The following is a 19,434-nucleotide window of genomic DNA, read 5'->3' as shown; positions in this document are numbered from 1 at the left end:
TGGGTGTGAGGGGTGGTAATCCTTTCTTCAGCTCCCAACTGAAGCCTAGCAAGGAAGGTTGCAGCACCATCAAAGGTGTCCTTGGATGTCCTCAGTTGTCAGTCTGTGGCATTTCCCTTGCAAAGCAGCTCCAGCATGCTGAACGTAGCTTCCTTCTGGCATTGGCCCGAATCCCTCAGCAACTTTGGTACCAGCTGCCCCTCTTGGCATCTGGGCTTGAAGCAGTACTGGTCAGTACAAGATCAAGCTCCTCTGGTACAAGCGCCTCACCTAGATAGTTGTGAGTCTTGGTGCTTCTCACCGTAGCAACTTTACCAGTGGCCCGCTTTTGCATATGGGGTCACAGCAGAGCCGCGTTACAAGCTTGTCCAGCCCTGCCCGGCACTTAACTCATGCTCAGTTCACGGCAGCCCTCTCCTGGAATACAGGGGTCTCCAAACTGATACTTGCACATGGGCACTGAACTGATCGGTTCACAGCCTTTCCCTCATACCTCACTCAGCGATTACTCTTATCAGGGCTCCCCACTGGACCCTCACTCCCTACAACACACTATTCTTCCTCACAATCCACTCTGGTCTTGGCAGGCAGGCAGGTGCTGGTGCTACAAACTCCAGGGCAGGTGATCTTGGTTTCCTGGGTGATGTCCCCTCACCCAGCTGGGAGACTAGCAGGCCTTTGCTCTCAATCCTAGTCATAGGCAGAAGTCTTGCATTGCTTCCCTTTCTCGCACAGCCCGTCTAGCTGCTTGGTAGAGGACCAAGTTTTGGGGTCTCATCCTCCCCTTCTTTTATCCATTTCAGACCCTGAAATGTAATTTAGAGTGTGAGTCTTTGAAGTTTTATGCTGGAGTTCTGCTTCTTTTGAAGTGGACACTTCTCTTTTTCTTCTTTCCTCATGATAGGAGGTCTGTCACAGAAGGCAAGACAAGGAAAGTGGTTGTTCCACAACACCATTCATGAGAATGAGTTCACACCTGACTGTCCGCCACATTGGTATGTGCACCAAAAGGCTGGTCCCAGCCTTACCATATATGTTCTGTTAGTGAAATTCTAGAGTGCAGTTTATTACCCATGATGGTATCCAGATGCTAGGTAGGTGATAACTGAGCCTATCTGTGGTCAGTGGAGGGAACAGAGTGCTATTCTAAGAGCCACGTCTTCAGTTTCTTTCGGGACTCCAGCATCAACATGGAGGTCCTGATGTGGAGAAGGAGGTTGATCCAGGACTTTACCGCGAGGTGGGAGAAGGATTGGCTTCCGGCTCTTCTGTGTATGCGGGGTACTTGGGCTAGGGAGAGAGGCAGAGCGAAGGTGTCTGAGTCAATAAAAGTGGCGGCGGTGGTTGAGATAGGAGTATTCTGCAGAGCCTTAATGTGTTTGTGAGGAGCTTGAACTTCTAGAGTTTCGTGACTGGGAACAAGTGCATATGTCTTATGTGGGTAATAATTTTGGTACTTGGGGGAGGTCCAGGATGAGTCTGGCGATAGAATGGCGGATGGTCTGGAGTCTTTACGATTTCCTTGTCAGCCCCAACTACCCTTACTGAAGTGTGTAAAGACCCCTTCCTTGTGATCTATGACTGAATCAAGGAGCAACTTTTTGAAGCATGTCCCACCCTGCTCACAGGAATACAGCAATGCACACATCTGTCTGGAGGTGATTCCTCTATCCCTCATGTCTACACTGGGCGAGCATGGGTTTGCCAAAATGGAACTCTGGGTCCTCTATGTAATGTACCAATGCAGGCACACTTACTCAGTGTACATTCACATAACACTTATTTCCCAGCACTGTTACCTCCATGCATTGTACCATTGCAAGTACATATACATTCAGCATACAGATTCAGTCTGCGCGCTCTGTTCAGCACTGAAGCTTTTCTATCTTGTACAAGGATGTGCTATTTACAAACATTCTCTGCCTGCATACACACACACACACTCAATATGTGTGCGCTGCACAAGATTTCGTCCTTCATGTATTTTACTCCACACAAGCACACATACGCCCAGCTCTTGCCTCCATTATGCATGTGCTTTACTGCATCTCTCATGTAATGCATCTTCAGCAGGCATACATACTGTAGCATATTGCTGTTGTGCTCACCATCTATAAAAGAGCCATGTTTTGTGGTCCCTTGTGAAGTTGGGGAGTAATGTCGTCTGTCTGAGGTGGAGTGGGAGGGAGTTCCAGGCTCTGGTTGCGAGGAAGGAGAAGGAGCGGCCTCCTAATCTGGACTTCCTGGTGCGAGGGACCACGGCGTAGGAGAGACGGGCTGATCGGAGGGTCCTTTGGGGTGCGCAGAATGTGAGTCGGCTATTCAGGTATGCTGGTCCGGTGTTGTGGAGGGCTTTGTGTGCTTGGGTGAGAATCTTGAAGGTGATTCTTGCCTCGATGGGGAGCCAGTGGAGTGTGCGCAGGTGCTGAGTGATGTGGTAGTCTGATGGCAGCGTTCAGGATGTTTTGAAGTTTGCGGGTGAGGGTTTTGTTGATTCTAGCATAGAGTGCGTTGCCGTAGTCAAGTCTGCTGGTGACGACGGTGTGTGTGGTCGAAGGGGGGATCCATTTGAAGGTCTTGCGTAGGAGGCGGAGGATGTGGAAGCAGGCGGATGCAACGGAGTTGATTTAGCGGTCCATTTTGAGTTTGGAGTCCAAGATGATTCCGAGGTTGCGTGCGTGGTCCGTGGGGGTTGGCGGGCTTCCGAGAGCAGTGGGCAACTAGGTGTTATTCCAGGTATCGGGTGTGGGCCCACGAGGAGTACTTCTGTTTTGTCTGTGTTGAGTTTTAGACAGCTGCTCTTCAGCCATTTGGAGACTGCTTCTATGCCTTCTTGAAAGTTGTGTTTGGATGTGTTGTGTTTGTTGGATAAGGAGCGGATGAGTTGGGTGTCTTCTGCGTATGAAACAATGTTGAGTCCTTGGGCTCTGAAGATGGGGGCAAGCGGAGCCATGTAGATGTTGAACAACGTGGGGCTGAGGGTTGATCCTTGGGGGACTCCGCAGGTGGTCCAGGTGGGGTCCGAGAGGAAGGGAAGGGAGTCTGACCCACTGCGTTCTGCCGGAGAGGAATGCGTGGATCCAGTCAAGGGCCTTGTCCCGGATCCCTACGTTGTGAAGTCTGTGTGTTGGGGTGTCGAAGGCTGCTGAAAGTTTGGGAAGGATGAGGGCTACTGTCTCTTCTCTGTGCAGAGGGGAACGGATGTCGTCTGTTGCAACGAGGAGGGCGGTTTCAGTGCTGTGGTTCCTTCTGAAGCCGGATTGGGAGGAGTCAAGGATGTTGTGCTCTTCGATGAAGGTGGCGAGTTGGCTGTTGATGGCTTTCTCAATGACTGTCGCTGGGAACAGGAGCAGCAAGATGGGTTTATAGTTGGGTCTCGTAGCGAAAACACAGCGCGTCAGCGCTGTGTCTCGCTAGAGATCTATTGTTAGCGACTGTGCTTCCCAGGAGACAGTGCCGGCCGCGCGCATCGCCTTGGAGGTGATTTGAAACTGGAACGCGCGCGGCCACCAGGCGCTGTCTCCTAGGAAGCTCAAGCACCACACACGCATGCGCATACACACACAAGCGCCCACGCACGCACATACATACAGAGACACCCCCCCTCACACACACGCGCGCACACACACACGTGCACCGAGGCTCCCCCGCCGTCGCAGTCGCACACATACATACACACACGAGAATACACGTGCACACACACACTCAAGTGCACCAAGCCCCCCCAGCCTTTTAGAACTTACCTGGCCAGGACTCTGTTCTCAGCACTCGGCGCCCAACCTCCTGCTGGCGCGGCCCCGGGGCTCTACACCGCTCAAAGGAGCCCCGGGCCGCGAGACGCGAGACGCATTGACTTCGCCTACCTCCTCTTCCGGTCTGGACGTGGCCCCGCCCCCGTCACAGGCGACCGTGCCTGACTTCCGGGGCGGCCGCGGCGGGATTCCGGTGTGTACGGTGCTCCGGTTTTGTGTATTTTATGATTTGAATCTATGAAATGGAAAGCCGATGCAAATTAATTTACCCCACAACTCACCCAACATTCCTTTCCTTCTGTCAGCCCACTTCCCGTTTTTCTTGCTTTTTCAACTTTTTATATTGTTTGCTTGTGTGGTTTTTGTAGCTTGGCCACAGAAACCAAATTACCAACTGCTCCAATTTACGAAGAGATAAATTTAAAGTTGCCACAACATAGATCCAATAACGCGTACAAAATATATGAAGAGGCATATATAACCAGCCTCTTGCGGAGTAGTATATCCCAGGATAATTATGAATCAACAGAAATTATACACTTTATTCCGCTCCTGCGTGGTAATTAAGGCTGACAAAATGTTATATCCAAGACTACAATTGAAACGGAGCAGAGAAAGCGTTTGTTTTCGGCTCCAGTGTGGCAATGTCGGCTTAGTCCAATACAGAGTCCCCCGGCATGGTAAGCCAATCTTTTGACTCCCAACGCAAACACCTGATGACAATTGGACTCGCGGTGTTTGATATACATGGAGCAATCTCTTATGTCTTTTGTTAGCACTGGGGCGATGCAAGCATTTTTGGTATAATGATTCACACGCAGCACTGAATTTTATACAATAAGGTCAAAGAATGAATAGGGATGCAGAGGGCGGATAATTGCCTATTTATTACTGTCTGGGAGTGCTCTAACAGCAAACTACTAATATTAACTGTAGCACTGAAAATCTTTCTAACATTCTTACCCAGGCTTCCTCGCCCCTTTGCCTTGACCGTTTCCTGTCAAAAGCTATCCCAGCCTTTTGACCTTATTTGGTCAAAAGATGAACACATGACTGGGTACTGTTGTTTTGAACTTCACCTTTGCTACTAGCCTAAACACGAACCCCAGCGTGATGCAGCCTGGAGCTAAATTGTGTTAATTCCTTTATACCAGTGTTAAAAGTGTGAATGTCGGTTGTGGAAATGTTCTAAAATTAATTATCAACATTTCCTGAAACATCTGTTCACATAATCCTTTTTGACTCAAAGATGCTAAGTTCCCTTCACAGCTCATCATCTGCAATTCGAGAAGGATTTCCACAACCTGATTCGAAAGGGGTTTCTTGTGATCATTTTTCCTACAGTTCATTCTCTAGCCCACTCTCAGATAATTAATGCAAAGTTGCCCTATAAGATAAAAAGCTCGTGTAGTTGCTGAAAAATGTCACATATCCAAACATTTTGTAACAAGGGCTTTTCTTGGCTAACTCATATTGCATTACAAATGCTATAGGTGTCACATTTGCAAATGTTATAGCTATTGGCATTGTCATACACAATGCCAATAACTCAAACTTTAATGCTGCGAGACCTATTGCATTGCAAATGCTTGTTTTTTAGGTCGGTGGGGTCCGCTGAGGGTTTTTTCATGAGGGGGGTTGATCTCAGCGTGCTTCCATTCGTAGGGGAAGGAGGCATTTGCGAGGGAGTGGTTGATTGTGTGGCGAACCATGGGGTCAATGGTGTCGGCGTCTCTGGTGAAGATATGGCGGGGGCAGGTGTCCATGGGGGCCCCGTGGAGGATTGACTTCATCGTCTTCAGAGTGTCTTTGGTGGTGAGGGTTGCCCAACTGTAGATCGTTGGCTTCAAGGTGTTGGAGGTGGTTAGTGGGGGTTCTCTGTGTTGTCTGTCTTCGTTGAAATTGTCATAAATGTTCTTGTTTTTGTGGAGGAAGAAGGTGCTGAGTTTGTTGCAGAGGTTTTGTGAGGGAAGGATGTCTGTAGACTCGCTGATGGATTGGGCAAACTCCTTGATGATGCTGAAGTGTTCTTTGCTGTTGTGCACGTGCGTGGAGATTCTGTCTTCGATCTCTTTCTTTCTTGTATTTCTGAGTTGGTGGTGTGCGTTAGTGGCGGCTCTGAAGTTGCGGGCTTCGGTAGATTTGGAGTTCCTTCAGGCCTTTACAAGGCGGCGTCTGGTCTGTGCGTTCGGTTGTGAACTAGCTGGCTTTCCTGGTGTGTGTGTGTGTGTGTGTTGTTGTTCTTCTTTAGGGGGCCATGTGTTGGAGATCGTCTGTGCAAGGTTCGAGCTGCGGTGCTGGGGTCGTTGTTGTCCGCGATGGTTGGGGTGGAGTTGCCGACTGAGGTGGTGAGCTGTTCGTCAGTGATTTAGTCCAATTTTTGTGTGGGAGCATGTGCTGGGTTCTGTGGATGCTGGTTGTTTTGAAGGTGAAATGGATGCAGCAATGGTCTGTCCACGGGAGTTCGGTGGTGGTGTTGAAAGTGATGGAGTTTCCTGTGGTGAAGATGGAGTCGAGGGTGTGTCCTGCTGAGTACGTGGGCTCGGTCAGAATTTGGCGGAGTTCTATGTTGGGGGGTTGTCCTGAAGGGATGTGGTGTTGGGCGCTTGTTGGTTGTCGAGATGGAAGTTTAGGTCTCCGAGCAAGGTGTAGTTTGTGGACGTGATGGCCTGCGTGGCGATGCTGTTGGTAGATGAGGGTGCCCCGGAGGGTGGTGGTAGGGCTGGCCTGTATCTTGACAAGTAGGTGTTCCATCAGGTCTGTGGGCTCGTCGGGGAGTGTGCTCAGCCGAAGGGTGGATTTGTGGATAATGGTGATTTCCGGGGCGGGTGGGACGGTCCTTCTTCCAAGAGATCCCGAATTACCGTATCCTTGGGGAATGGCGATGGCGATGTCGGGTCCAGAGGTGGTGTTGGTCCAGGTTTCAGTGAAGAATGCGACGTCCGGGGTGGTGATCTGGAGGAGGTCCCAGATTTCGGTGGTGTGTTTGTGGAGGGATTGGACGTTGAGGAGGAGGATGCATTGCAGGGTCTTGGTGCGGTCACGTTGTTGCGGGTGGGTTGTGCTGGATCCATGGTTTTGACGGTGCTGCAGGAGTAGCGGCAGCGGTGACAGCTGAAGGGTCTGTGGCTGTCGGCTGGGGAAGCTAGCTTTCAGTTGTTGTTGCGACCTGGATTGAGTGCATAGAGTGCAGCTAGGTTGTAGCGTTGGCGGTTTGGTGGTCCAGGGTTCCTGGGGCTGGTCTCGGTCGGGTCGCGGACAGGCGCAGACAGGCTTGTATTTGGTGCACCAGCAGCGCGGACACGCAGCGGCTGCCATTAAGTAGGGGTCGTGGAGGGCGGAACAGCTGGGGGAGGGGAAACTGGCTTGGGCTGGTCGAGGGGGGGCAGAGGCTGCGGGGGCAGCAGCGGCGGGAAAAGAAATGGGAGTGAGGTGCCCAGAAGAAAACAGTGAAAAGTGTAAGGAGAATAGAAAGTGATAGAAAGAGAGTGACAGTAAAAGGATGAAAAAACGAAGGTGAAAGGGAAAAAAAAGCAAGCAGAAAAGCAATGCAAGAGAGAGAGTAAGAGGTCCACTGGACCACCAGGGATGAGGCTCAGGTGTAGCCTGCGGGTGGAAGAGGGCCTCTAAAACCAAAACTGAGAGTGCAGGGGCTCAGGAGGTCCTCACTTGAGGGTGGAGCTGCGAGGGTGGGAGAGCAATTTCACTGACAATAAGTCAGCCGTCTTGCTCCTGTGACTGCTTTACTCACCTGTGAGCAGCACATCTTCATAGTCGGGGGTCAATCTCCTGAAGTTAAGGCAAGTACAGGGGGACCACAAGGCAGCACCGAACTTAAATCCTCATCGGCTCAGTAACGGCCAGGTGCAGAGTGCCAACACAGCATCAAGCACCTAATGTAATTCAATGGGGGAGATCAGTTTTGGAAAGAGGCTGTAGGTGCTGGCCAGGAGGCTGCATGAGAAAAGCAGCGGCTGATGCTAGGGGACATAGAGACACAGTTGGTCAAGCTCCTCTAGGCCCAGGGGGAGTCTTCAGATTCAGGCTGCAGGAGTCTAGGTAGAGCCCGGCATGGGTCAGCCCTCGGTAGACTCGGGCTCAGAAGCGCTGAAAAACCCTTGCAGGACCTGTGGGCCACTTGAACTCGGGCCGCGGGTGTCGGGTGCAGAGGTGGGTCTGGAGGCGGTTTTGCAGTTCCTCAGGGCTGAGTTAATTTTATTTACAGTTTTTTTCTGAACAGGTTCGCTGTCCAAAGGAGGTCTTGATCTTTCTCAAAGACAGGCTGTCCTCCCAAGGCGTTGGAAGTCACAAGGCTGCAGACAGGCCAGTAGGGCTGGGACCAAGTCACTTGGTGTCTTTAGTCATCTCTGCTGGTGTGATGCTGTAGTTTCCAGATCTTTTTAGGTCATCGGGATTCTGATTTTGGAGTCTGGGGTGCCACCTAAATACTAGATTTAGGGGTGTTACAGGGGATTAACAGGTAGGGACAAGTGGGATCCTTACCTGGGGTGTCTACACTCACTATTATGCCATCCTTCTGTGGGAGGGGAGCATAGTCCTAGCCCTTATTGGATAACTCCCACCATCTTCAAGATGATGGGCTCTGAAAAATGTGCTTAACTTCGCCTCCAGCACCTGAGATGGCAAAGGGGTGCACACCTCCTATTCTGTCTGTCTACTAAGCACCTCATGCCACACACATATGCCTGCTGGTGAAGTAAAAATGTCCTTCTCATGGCTGGGGTTATTGTTACTAATTAATGTGGAGATGTGTGAGGGTGGATTTTGTACACAATGTTATCCATTCCTAGAATATCAGGTGTCCTTCCTCCCCACAGATTGAAAAGAATGGTACTCTAAATACTATGTGTATAACATTGTTAAGTAACTACAAGGACTTTACTGTTCGTGATCCTGTCAATCATAATTCTCATCTTTTGGTTCTTACAATACTCCACTACTTTTGTAACTGATTGACTGTGCATTTCCTTTTGGTGATTAATTAAAGTCTGTGTGCCTCTGTCACCAAGGCACTAATTACACTTTTTCACAAATATGCAAAGCCATTCTTTCCTTGGTCATTGACTTAATTTGCAATCTGTTTAAAATTATTTCAGATCTTAAGGAAACGAAAAGCCCGCTTGATATGTTTAAAGTAACTGCAGAAGACAGAGCAGAATGCAATGAAAATTACAGAAAAAAAGATGATTCTTCATTTGAAAAGGCTACTGATGAGAGCAAAGCAAGAGACTATAGACAAGCTTTGAATCAAAGAAGTACTAGAGATGAAACAGATACCTGGTCTTTTATTGCTGCTGAAGGGGAACAAGAGATAACAGGCAGAGTGTCTCACATACAAGAGAATGCTGGTAAGGAGGACCTTTACGTGTAACTAAAGTGTCATTATTTGCTGCACCATTTATGCTTTTGTGAGGAAGCATACGTTGCTTTTAGAATAGACCAATACTTGAGACATGGTCATATGTTTGTTGTCTTGTGCCGAATAGATGGTGAGCATTACCTTATATGAACGTGATCTTGCGCACTCCAATGGGTGCATTAATTGCCATGAATTTCCCTTGACTCTTTTTTATTAATTAGAACTTTGTGCATGCATTATTGAAAGAAGCAAAGAGTGGTTTGTAGTTTTTCTTTCTATTAAATGTGAATCAAAATAAAATCTTTAATTTTTTTCTACTTTAAAACATAAATGCTTGACCTGTTTGGGCATGAATACGTTTTTCTGTTTGTATGATATCCAGAAGTTTCACTCCGCTTCGGAAGTTGATACATTTGCCCTGCACATTTTATAATTGAATTAAAGCTAGACTTTTTAGGCTGTTTTCTTTCCATTTAAAAAACATCAAGGAAAGATGAAATGTGTACGGTCAAGTCTAGAAACAAATATTGGAAGTCTCTAGTTCCATGCATGACGCTCAAGGCAGTGGTCTCAAGATCTTGCTTGTTGTTTCCATTGTCTGGAGATAGCAGGTATATGGTAAACAAGCATTTGCAATGCAATAGGTCTCACCTTTACCTGAGTTTGAGCTATTGGCATTATAAATGACGATGCCTTTTATTTATGTTTTGGCTTTTGAAACATAAATACAACTTATTGTTATTTACAATACCAATAGCTTAAACTTACATAAATGCGAGACCTATTGCATTGCAAATGCTTGTTACATTTGCCACATAGAAACATTCTTTCTCTAGGATGGCTCTGGTGAGGTACGATTAATTGATTGATTTTGTGTCTAGATTAGGGTGGGCTGATATTTTGAACATCTGTCATGATAACTGTATCCCAAAGGAATTATCCATACTTTGTGACCCCGCTCACTGGGATGTTAAAAGGCTCAAACAGAATATAACAACTCTTTTCGAGAGATCTAAGTTCAGTTCCATTGATGTCAACCAGGTCTTCACAGAGTTTCGTGTCATTTCTCTGGCCCCCCCTTTGATTCGGGTGAAATGACACCGCCGCAAATCTAGGTGGTCATAAACACTATTTTGTGCCAATAAACCTCGCCAAAAATGTACAGTAACATACATTTTTGGAGCATTTTTTCAGTGCAAGCATTTCTCCAGTGTTCAAAGATCGACAACTCTTTTAAACACGTAATAAATTAATGTCTTTGTGGACCTCATTGCGTAAAAAACAAATGTGGTGTTTTTCAACTTATTGGACAGTTAACAGTACTAATTTGTAATAGAAGGGGGTTATGATCCATATCGCTTGTGTGTCGGCATGTTTAAGGTATGTTCAGTGTCTTTAAGCATTTGAAAGAGGTAATGATCAGCCTGATGTCGTGGGCCACTCGCAGCATGTTAACTCAGTGCCCTGGTGGGCTCTGTGCAGCTTTCTTCGTGGTGAGAAGCCTTTCCAGAGGGCTAGACCCGTGAACGCGCATCCATTTATTAATTGGAGCAGCGCCAGATGCCAATCATTTCCAAAGAGACATTAATGACCGCTAATCAAGCCAAGTTAATAACAAATACTGAGGTGCAGTTGAAGGACGGCAACTAATAGAAAGGGCTCATACAGTGCTAGTTTTACATTCTGTGCAGGAAGGCCTCCTAGTGCAAGACCAGGCACAATTTGTGAAAAGGGGGGTGCAAGAGGAAAGACCTTGCTGCACACCCTAGGAAATAATGTCCAATCTCTGTCAATACATGTGAAGCTACAAAGGGGAACAACTCGCTCAAAGAGATTCTAGTGAATGCAAGGACACTGCAGAAATAAGCATGTTAATACCATGCCAGTGGAAATGAGGGAGCATCATTGTAGTATGTTAATTGGAACAAGTATTGCGATACACTGCGACAAAGCAAAGACCAAACTTCAGGGGCCGTTAATATGAACAAGTGCCCCCTTGAAGCGAACATTTGTGTCGGTGGGGTAACATATCCTACGCGGTGCGGGTGGCCCTGAGCTCCAGGCTCCCCTCCGACCCTGGCCTCAGGAGCTCCTGACTGGGTCCGGAGGGTGGGATCCCTCCATGTAGCCTCCCTCACCCCCCCCCCCTCAAGTTTTACACAACTGAATTGTGTCCCTGCTCTTATGCGATTACCCCATCTAGATTTCACCAAGTTAGTGCGTGAGCTGTGCAGAGCTCAGAAGCAGTGACCTGTGGTCGCTTGGAAGTGTTTCCAAGCTGTGCTGTGAGCAGCCCATGCACTGGCTAGAAATTCCAAGTTAATGTATATACTTTAGACAGTGCTCTGCCCCGCACGAGTGAGTACATTCATTACTAGGCCCCAGGTTATTACTGGCCTGCAAATTGCATGTTGCAATGACTTTACAGAGCAAACAACTCTGCTAATGTACAGTTTCAGTGCAACTGTATCTCACTGCTCGGATTTAACCCTTTATCAGTTCAACCAAAACGGCCTTGTCTATTATTACAAAACATGAGAAATGGCACTGCAAAAGCCACAGTTGAAGGTCTATAAAGAGTAATAAGCCATGTATTATCCCTGTGGAGGTAGGAGAGGAGGCAGGCAATGCGAACCACTTCAGGCTTCTCTAATTACTTGTAGTTCTATTTTCATTCCTACTTTCAATAGATGCAATAAACAGATTACGCTCAGTGCTTCTGCACATATGCTTTAAAACACAGCCTTCAAATGATTTACGTTACAGGTGACTGTTGATGCCTATCGAGCCTTAAGAAATTATCAGTCCCCTGACAATGACAATTATAGCCTGCAAGGGCTGGCACGAGCTCCATAGCTTGAGAACAATGTCACTCTTTCAGTTCTGTTGCCTACACTGCCTCCGAGGAGCACACAGCGGCACGGCGCCTGTTGTGTGCCAATAAAGTTACTAGCGCAGAGATGCCAATAATTAGGCCTTCTGGTTTCTGACAGACGCACAGCAGATGTGTGGGTTCACACGTTTATGTGCATTCGAGCACACGTCAGAGGCAACATCACAGGAGCCTTTAAAGCAGAAATATGCTAATCAGCGTGTTTGCAGTTTGGTAGTGCTTGTTTTGTGGCAGTTGTTGTCGCCTGTAATTACTGGCAGGCTCTGTCCACCTGCTTCTGCTGACAGCTGCCCTCATGTTCTACTTGTTCAGCACCAACAAAGGGGCTCGAGTGCCCCCCGCCTCTGTGTTTCACTGCTCCCTCCCTGGCTTTTCCCAGTGACCTTGTAGTAATGAAACTGCAGCCGCACAATGGCATCTTTTGTACGCTGCCAGCTGGCTGCCTCTTCACTCTGTCTTGGGCACACCTCCTGCGTCACTCTGAGGTGGCAGCGAACTCGCGTGGACTCACAACCCGACCACTGCACCTCCCGCAACTGAAAACGGGGATGGAGGCGAGAAACACGGACAGCTTGAAGAGAAAGAACAACGGAGCCATTCAAATGCAATCTGACACAAACAACCACAAGGAAGGCCGCAGAAGGAACAATAACACAATACGACACCCGCAAGATGGTGGCGAAAAAACTTTGCTTGTTATAAGATTGAACAAGCTGAAAGAGACGCAGTGATCGTGCAAGCGTGCACATTGGCTGTCCAGACGCAAGCTGAAAGACACGCCGTGTTTGTGCCCATGTGCTGTCCGGGCACAAGTAGATGCAGATGCCGTGAGCGTGCAAATCGGCTGTCCGGGCGCCCACATGTTTGCAAGCCGAAAGACAAACCGTGCTCGTGCCCATATGCTGTCCGGGCCCAATCTGATGCAAATGCCGTGAGCGTGCACATCGGCTGTCCGGGCGCGCACATGTTTTGACTCCCTTCGCTACAAAAAACGACAACAATAGAGCCTTACCCAGGCGAAGCAGCTCATGCGCTGCATTTGCTAGGCGAGATCTAAAAAGGAAAATGATATTTAAAAGAACATTTTTTAATTATTATTTCAAACACATTTTGATTTGAACAGCATCATTGATATAAACAATTGCAATAGATAAGAGTTTGTTCTTTTTTTCCTTCTAATTTTTAAGAACAGAACGTAATTTTAAAAAAATGGTTGAGGTTGTGGCTTGGCAGGCCATGATGGCGGCCACTGGAATTTAAACCTCTGCTTCGGCTCCTTTACTGTATGGATCCTTCAGCTGGGCTTGCCCCAGCTACCTGTAAGGCTGAGATTCAAGAGACAGACTCGGGTGTGGGGGCAAGGTGGTGGTTCCTTTCTAAATCGGCCTGGCCATTCCGCCGAACCCAGAGCATGGAGAATGCCAATGGGGGGCTGGTCCGTAGAGCCATGTGACAACCACCCCCACCAAGCTGGTGCAGCTGAGAGAGCCTCAACGCGACCGGTGGTCGTCGGTGGCGAGGGGTGGGAGGGATCAGAGGAAGCTGCAACTTGACTGGTGGTCCACCATGGCTGGATCAACTGCAGGACTTAGGAGGGCCCTGGGAGTGATGGTTGCTGACTCCAGAAGGGGCTACCATTCTTCTGCCTCCATGCAGCCTCAGCGGTGATCAAGACCTGCGCTCTTAGAGCTTTCTTATTCCCACCCACCCACCCAGTCTCACAGCAATACTCCCCCAGAACAAGGGGCCACAAGGACCCAGCCGGGAGGAGTTGGGTGAGGGCTTGCCCTCTCACTTCACTACCCACTGTGATTCGGTGGTGGAGACAACAGGCCGCATGGCCCCGGAGCAGTATTGCGGGGTCCGCAACGCCTAGACCTTCTTAGTCCCACCTTCATGGATACATAGACTCCCCTACCTCCACTGTGACAAGTCCCCGGCTGCCTACACAATTGCGATTAACCCATTACCTGTGGTCCTTGGGTGTGCAGTCATGGGCAGGCTACTCTCTACCACGCCAATACAGGAGTCATTGGACGCTGTTCCACCTACTTTAGTATTGGACACACCAGTGCTGCAGACCGTGAGTCAGCCCCCCACACCACCTCGATGGACAAACTAGATGCAGGTTTGGCAGCCATTCAGAGTTCCTGAATCTCATTGGAGACTAAGTTGGGTTCCCTTGTTACTGAACTGGAATTCTTGCGGGATGACCACAGCAAACTGGCTGCCTTAGTGTCCGATTAGCTGCAATACAGCCACAAACCATGGAAAACCAACGCAGCATCCTTGACCTGCAGAAACGCGTCCGCATCCTAGAGGATAGGGTGGCTGATGCGGAAGGAAGGAAGATCCCGGATGAGCAACATCCAATTACTGCGCTTCCCTTAGGGGATTGAGGGCTGTGATCCGTTGTCATTCTTGGAGAACTTGTTTTGTTACTTTGTTAACCCATTGAATTTCACCCCTTCTACTACTCAAGAGCGCACAGGGTGCCAGTGCTCCCCCCGTAACCCCCCTGGGGCCTCACCGTGGCTGATGCTGGCTAAACTTCTCCACTTTAAAGATCGATACATCATCTTAAGGGCAGCTCGCGAGATAGGACCCCAGAAACTGAAAGATAATATCATCATGCTCTTTTCGGACTACTCACAGGTGATACAGCAACAGCAAGCCCACTTTCTGGAAGTCAAGTGGCTGCTCCGACAGCTGGGGGTCTAATACTTCCTGTAATTTCCGTCCCCCCTCAAATGCCTGGAATTGGGCTGGCAAGTATCAAATGGAAATCCATGCTGTGTCTGCGAGGAGACCACCCCCTCCCTCCCATGGCCACTCTGGCCACGGTGCAAGAAGTGACACCGTCCTAAACGTGTCCCTCCTCCTACCTTTCTGCCCACAAAGGCCCCAGACCTGGAACAGATCATTGAGGACTTGCACAATGCCCTCCAGGCAGCGGCATCCCTCTGGGAGGGACACCGGATCATGGATGGGGAGGAGTGCCTGCACTTCTTTACCACGGATAACGACTTGGATGTCTCGGACGACTTCAGTCAGGAGTCCCAGAAATCCCCTGCCTCTCCCCCTCGAGATGGCAGACAATCTGCTCTAACCCTCATCTCCATTGGCTGGAGGTGACTCATGACTGAGACTGGCCGCAAATGTAGAATACTCAGTTATTGGCCTTGCCCCCCACCTAGTTCAGTACTAGGCCTGGTCCACTGCACTGGTTACCTTGGGCGGGTGGTCTCTAACCACGATGAGTACATAATGGATGTGCAGTGGAACACCCCATTCCCTCAACACCCATGTTGCGCCTCCGTAAGCGTTGCCTGGAGAAACCAGCATTCTACGTCTCTCAGGATTCTCACGTCTGCCAATACTTGCTGAAAACCATGCCTCGTCATTCTTGAGGGTAGTCAAATGGGACACCTTCAAGGTTGTCACGAGAGGGAGGCTGAACGTAACTGCTCCCAGAGACCGGCCCTAGCAGATGCTAAGTTGCAGCACTCTACGCTACTGGAGTGATTGTGATGCCTCAACCTCATCTCCTGTACTGCTAAAACGCACTGTGATGTAGACCATTCAGGATGCTTGCTCGCCTGGCTGACACCACAAGACGCTTGCTCCTGCCCCATACTGAAAAAACCTTCCTCTGCCAGCGATCCCTATACGGGCAACATGACGTCCTAAACGCACTAATTGTCTATTATTCTGCTGTCTGTGAGGCGCCACCCCATCCAGATGGCATATGCGGTCTCTGCAATAGGATCCGAAGTCCCAGTGGTCATAGCACCAGGGGATGTCTCCAATCCGGTCTAGATGTCGAATGAGACTGCAAAAGACTTGCAGTTGCAGCTGCTGGATAGCGATTGGGTCGACGGAAGACCCCTCTCCTTACCCCTCTAAAAGCCCAAAAGTGTGTGACAGATGCATCATTTCTGGGAATCGAAGGCCATCTGGGAGGAATAGAGATTAGAGGCATCTGGTCTTTTGCAGAGGGCCATCTCCAAATCAACCAGCTGGAGTTGAGGGCCTTTGGCTTGACGTTGATAGCCTCATAGATGGCAAGTTTTACGTTTGTTTATGTGTGACAATTTCATATTTTTCGGGTTTTTTTTTAACATTTTTGCGGGACGAACCTTTTTTTTTCCCCCATCTTTTTATTTGCGACTGCATAATATGTCATACATCTTATCATTTTCATCGTTTACTAAATAGTCTTTTTAATTTTCGCCCCTAACATTCCCCAACCGGCTTAAATTATAGCGGCTTGGCAATTACAGTGTCTGAAGAAATCAGGAAAAAGAGTCTTATAGTCTTTGTATAAAATGTGCAAGAAAGCATCAATTAGGTAATCATCATTATGCAACACATCATGTTATACACAAGCCGTATATTGTTGATCGTATAATAGACTAAGCCCGTGATCCGTCCCACCCCTCTCCATTCCCCCACCCCCCGTCCTGTACGTCTCCTGGCACACCAAATCCAATGGGTAACACTTCATGCTGTAGATAAAAAGCTACCTTGGTATATCGTGCAGAATCACTTTAGGTATTACCTGCACATTTATGTACTCCTGTGCCCTATACTGCATGCTCCGACACCCACTAATAGGTCTTCCGTTTACAACCCATCAACCTGTGATGGCCCCAGTTCCATCTCTTCCAGTTCCAACAACATAAGTTCCCAATCTTGTGCAATTGGATACTTCCGCTGTCCTCTCTCCTCCTCCCGGCGTAAGGCCGCACCCTCCGCTCTGCCCCATCTCAACAGGTCAGATTGCCACACTGCTATTCCAGGAGTTCTGGGGGACTTCCATCTCATTGTTAAAGCTCTAATCGCTAGTAACAGAGCCAGGTCTAAGAATTTAAATTGAGCCTTATGGTGTTTAGGACGTTTACGATGCCCCACCAAGCAATACAGCGCATCCTCTTGCACCAGCAGGGCAGTGACTGTGTGTAGTATATGGCAAATTTCCCCCAATAACTGATATTTTTTTCGTTTTTTTTATGTGACATTCTAATCTGTTATGTGTGACACTTCATTGGAAGTGGAACAAAGCAGTTACCCACATGTAACTAGTCATATTTCTGAATTGACTCATTGTTTTGCAATGCAGTAGTTTGGTGAAAAATTCTTAAAACACTTGCTGTTATATCCACTCCTATTCTGATAAAAAATGATTGGGAAGTTTTGAAATGTTTTTTATTTCTATTTCCCCCTTCTAAATATTAGACTAGTCAGATTATTTTATAGCCTTGTTTTATTTGCTTTGTAAATCAGTGAGCGTTATTCAAATGTGTTAAACAGTACAACTTGTCTGTTCAAAATGAATGTAGTCTCATCATTCGCTCTCTTGTGTGCATTCTAGCAGCTTCTGAAACTAAAATAACATATATGTGTTGAGGGTCCTAGGAGTTATGAGCATAAGTGAGCTTTCAAGTTCCCGACATCCATGTGTGTATAGGTTATCCAGTCCAGGTTTTTAATTGCATTATGATACTTGTAGTTCTGATTTTATAAAGGGCTACAAAGGGGCTTTAAGTGCCAGTATGCAAATCAAAAACCTGGACTCAGTAAACTTCGTATGCATGGACCAAGGAAATGTGAGAACTCAGGATCACAAACCCCATCTGTATTGCCCCAGGCGGTTATGACAATTAATGCCTCCTAAGGAAATACTTTCATTAAAATCTTTTAGCAGCCTTCCCCTGTCATTATCCCCAAGATCAACCCACCATTATACCTCAGCAGTAAAATAGCTCCTGACCCAAGGCTTGAGTGCCCTCATTGTCTGATTGGAAGGTGCTTGGCGCTGCTGCTGGGATGTCCGCAGGAGTAGTGCCGACCCTCAGAGGAAGGGGAGTTAATTTTCCATGCTGGGAATGTAATATCTGCAGTTGATTTTATTTAGTTACCTTGGCAGTGGCTTGACTTTACTTGGTATGATTGACCCACAAGCTTAATAGGTGGCAGAAAAGCTGTTAACTGGGCTCCTTCAGGACACTCACTGTACTTCAGTAAGCAGGCAGAAACATACACATATACTGTTACCTGAACCACTGCTGCGTAGGAAGAGGAGGGCAACTAGCCCAGTCTCCAAGAAACAGCAGAGAGGGATCGAGACCTGCATGTTATCGGGCTGTAACCAAAAGGACCTCGCCTTCATTCACCAGCACTTCTGCCCGGCAGATGATAGTCTGCTTAATATTCCAATGCTGCAGCTGAGCCTCCAGAAACCCTGCCAAGTTCCTCACATTTGCGCTCTAATCTACAATCTTTGGTGGGACGCAGAGACAATATTAATCTGGGTTAGTCTAACACGAGATACGTGGCACTCGGCAGGGCTGTAACCTTCCTGTCTACCGTTACAAGGAGGCTGGTACAGGTGGTCACCCCACGGACAACACCACCCCTATGTGGTACTCCAACAAGTAGGTTAAGTAGGGTCATGGGCTCTGTGTCAGGAGGCGCTACGCCTCTTAAAGTTGGTGGATCACCAGGGGTTTTTCTTGGTGGCTCACAATCTGTTAGAATCTTTAAACGCCTGGGAGGAAGAACTGAGTCACCAAATCTAATGGATCACAAATGGCACTTAATCACAGAGGGTGCGCAGGGTTTCATCTGTGAATGAGGAGAACCCTCAGTCTTTCGCTTCGCATCCTCCAGGCATGTGCAATGTCAGCAATTTTACTTGCAGGTGGTCTCAAGACTGCTTTCCCTTTAAGACACATTTTGCCTTGGTGGGAGCTCTGGACTCCTCTATTCCTTTCTGCTGCTACCTCTCCTACAATGAGTTCTAAAGATCAGGTTAAACAGTGCCTTAGTCATCCTGGTAGTAGTGGATTAGGCAAAGTGTGTGTGATATCCAGAACTCCTGGGCATGAGCATCTGACTCCGATTAGGCTGCTGCTTTGAGAGGATCTTCTGTGACCGCAGCAGTGCAGAGTCCTGAACCAGGGCTTGTGCAGTCTTCTCTCCATCCTTTGAGATTGAGCAGCAACAGAAGACTGCATTCAACCATCCTCCTCATGCTGTCATCATGGCTGCAAATCGTCCCGACCCGAAATTACTATACTCCTGCCAATGGGGCCAGATTGTGGTTTGGTGCAGTAAATCGACCCACCGCAAGCAAAAATAACCAAATTATAGATTTTTGTATTGTCCTTAGCCCAGCAAAGATTTGCTTTGGGCATTGTTGAGGGTTAGTTATCTGCTCTTTCAGCTTTTCTACAGTTATCAGATCAGCCCTCCTTATTTAAGTCACCTGTTGTGATACGATTTTAAAGGTTTGCAGCATTGGTTCCCACCTACACCTTTCATCAGGCCTCACTAGGACTCCAATTTAGTCCTCACATTCCTGTACTCCTTTTGAGTCGCTGCACAGCTGTCCATTGTGGCTTCAC

The 19,434-nt window shown here is 48.1% G+C and overlaps 1 protein-coding gene across 1 annotated transcript in view; it reads left to right on the top strand.

Moving 5' to 3' along the window:
• The window catches only part of MPHOSPH8 (M-phase phosphoprotein 8), a 284,316-nt gene that overhangs the window by 145,025 nt on the left and 119,857 nt on the right, over positions 1–19,434 (top strand). Inside the window, exon 5 of the mRNA XM_086935216.1 lies at positions 8,870–9,121. Within this exon, the coding sequence (XP_086791342.1) occupies positions 8,870–9,121 (252 nt within the window). The remainder of the gene's footprint in view (positions 1–8,869; positions 9,122–19,434) is intronic.

The sequence above is a fragment of the Lissotriton vulgaris genome, chromosome 8 (genome assembly GCF_964263255.1).
Source record: "Lissotriton vulgaris chromosome 8, aLisVul1.2, whole genome shotgun sequence".
Classification (NCBI taxonomy): Eukaryota; Metazoa; Chordata; class Amphibia; order Caudata; family Salamandridae; genus Lissotriton; species Lissotriton vulgaris.
This window is presented reverse-complemented; position numbering and strand designations above follow the sequence as displayed.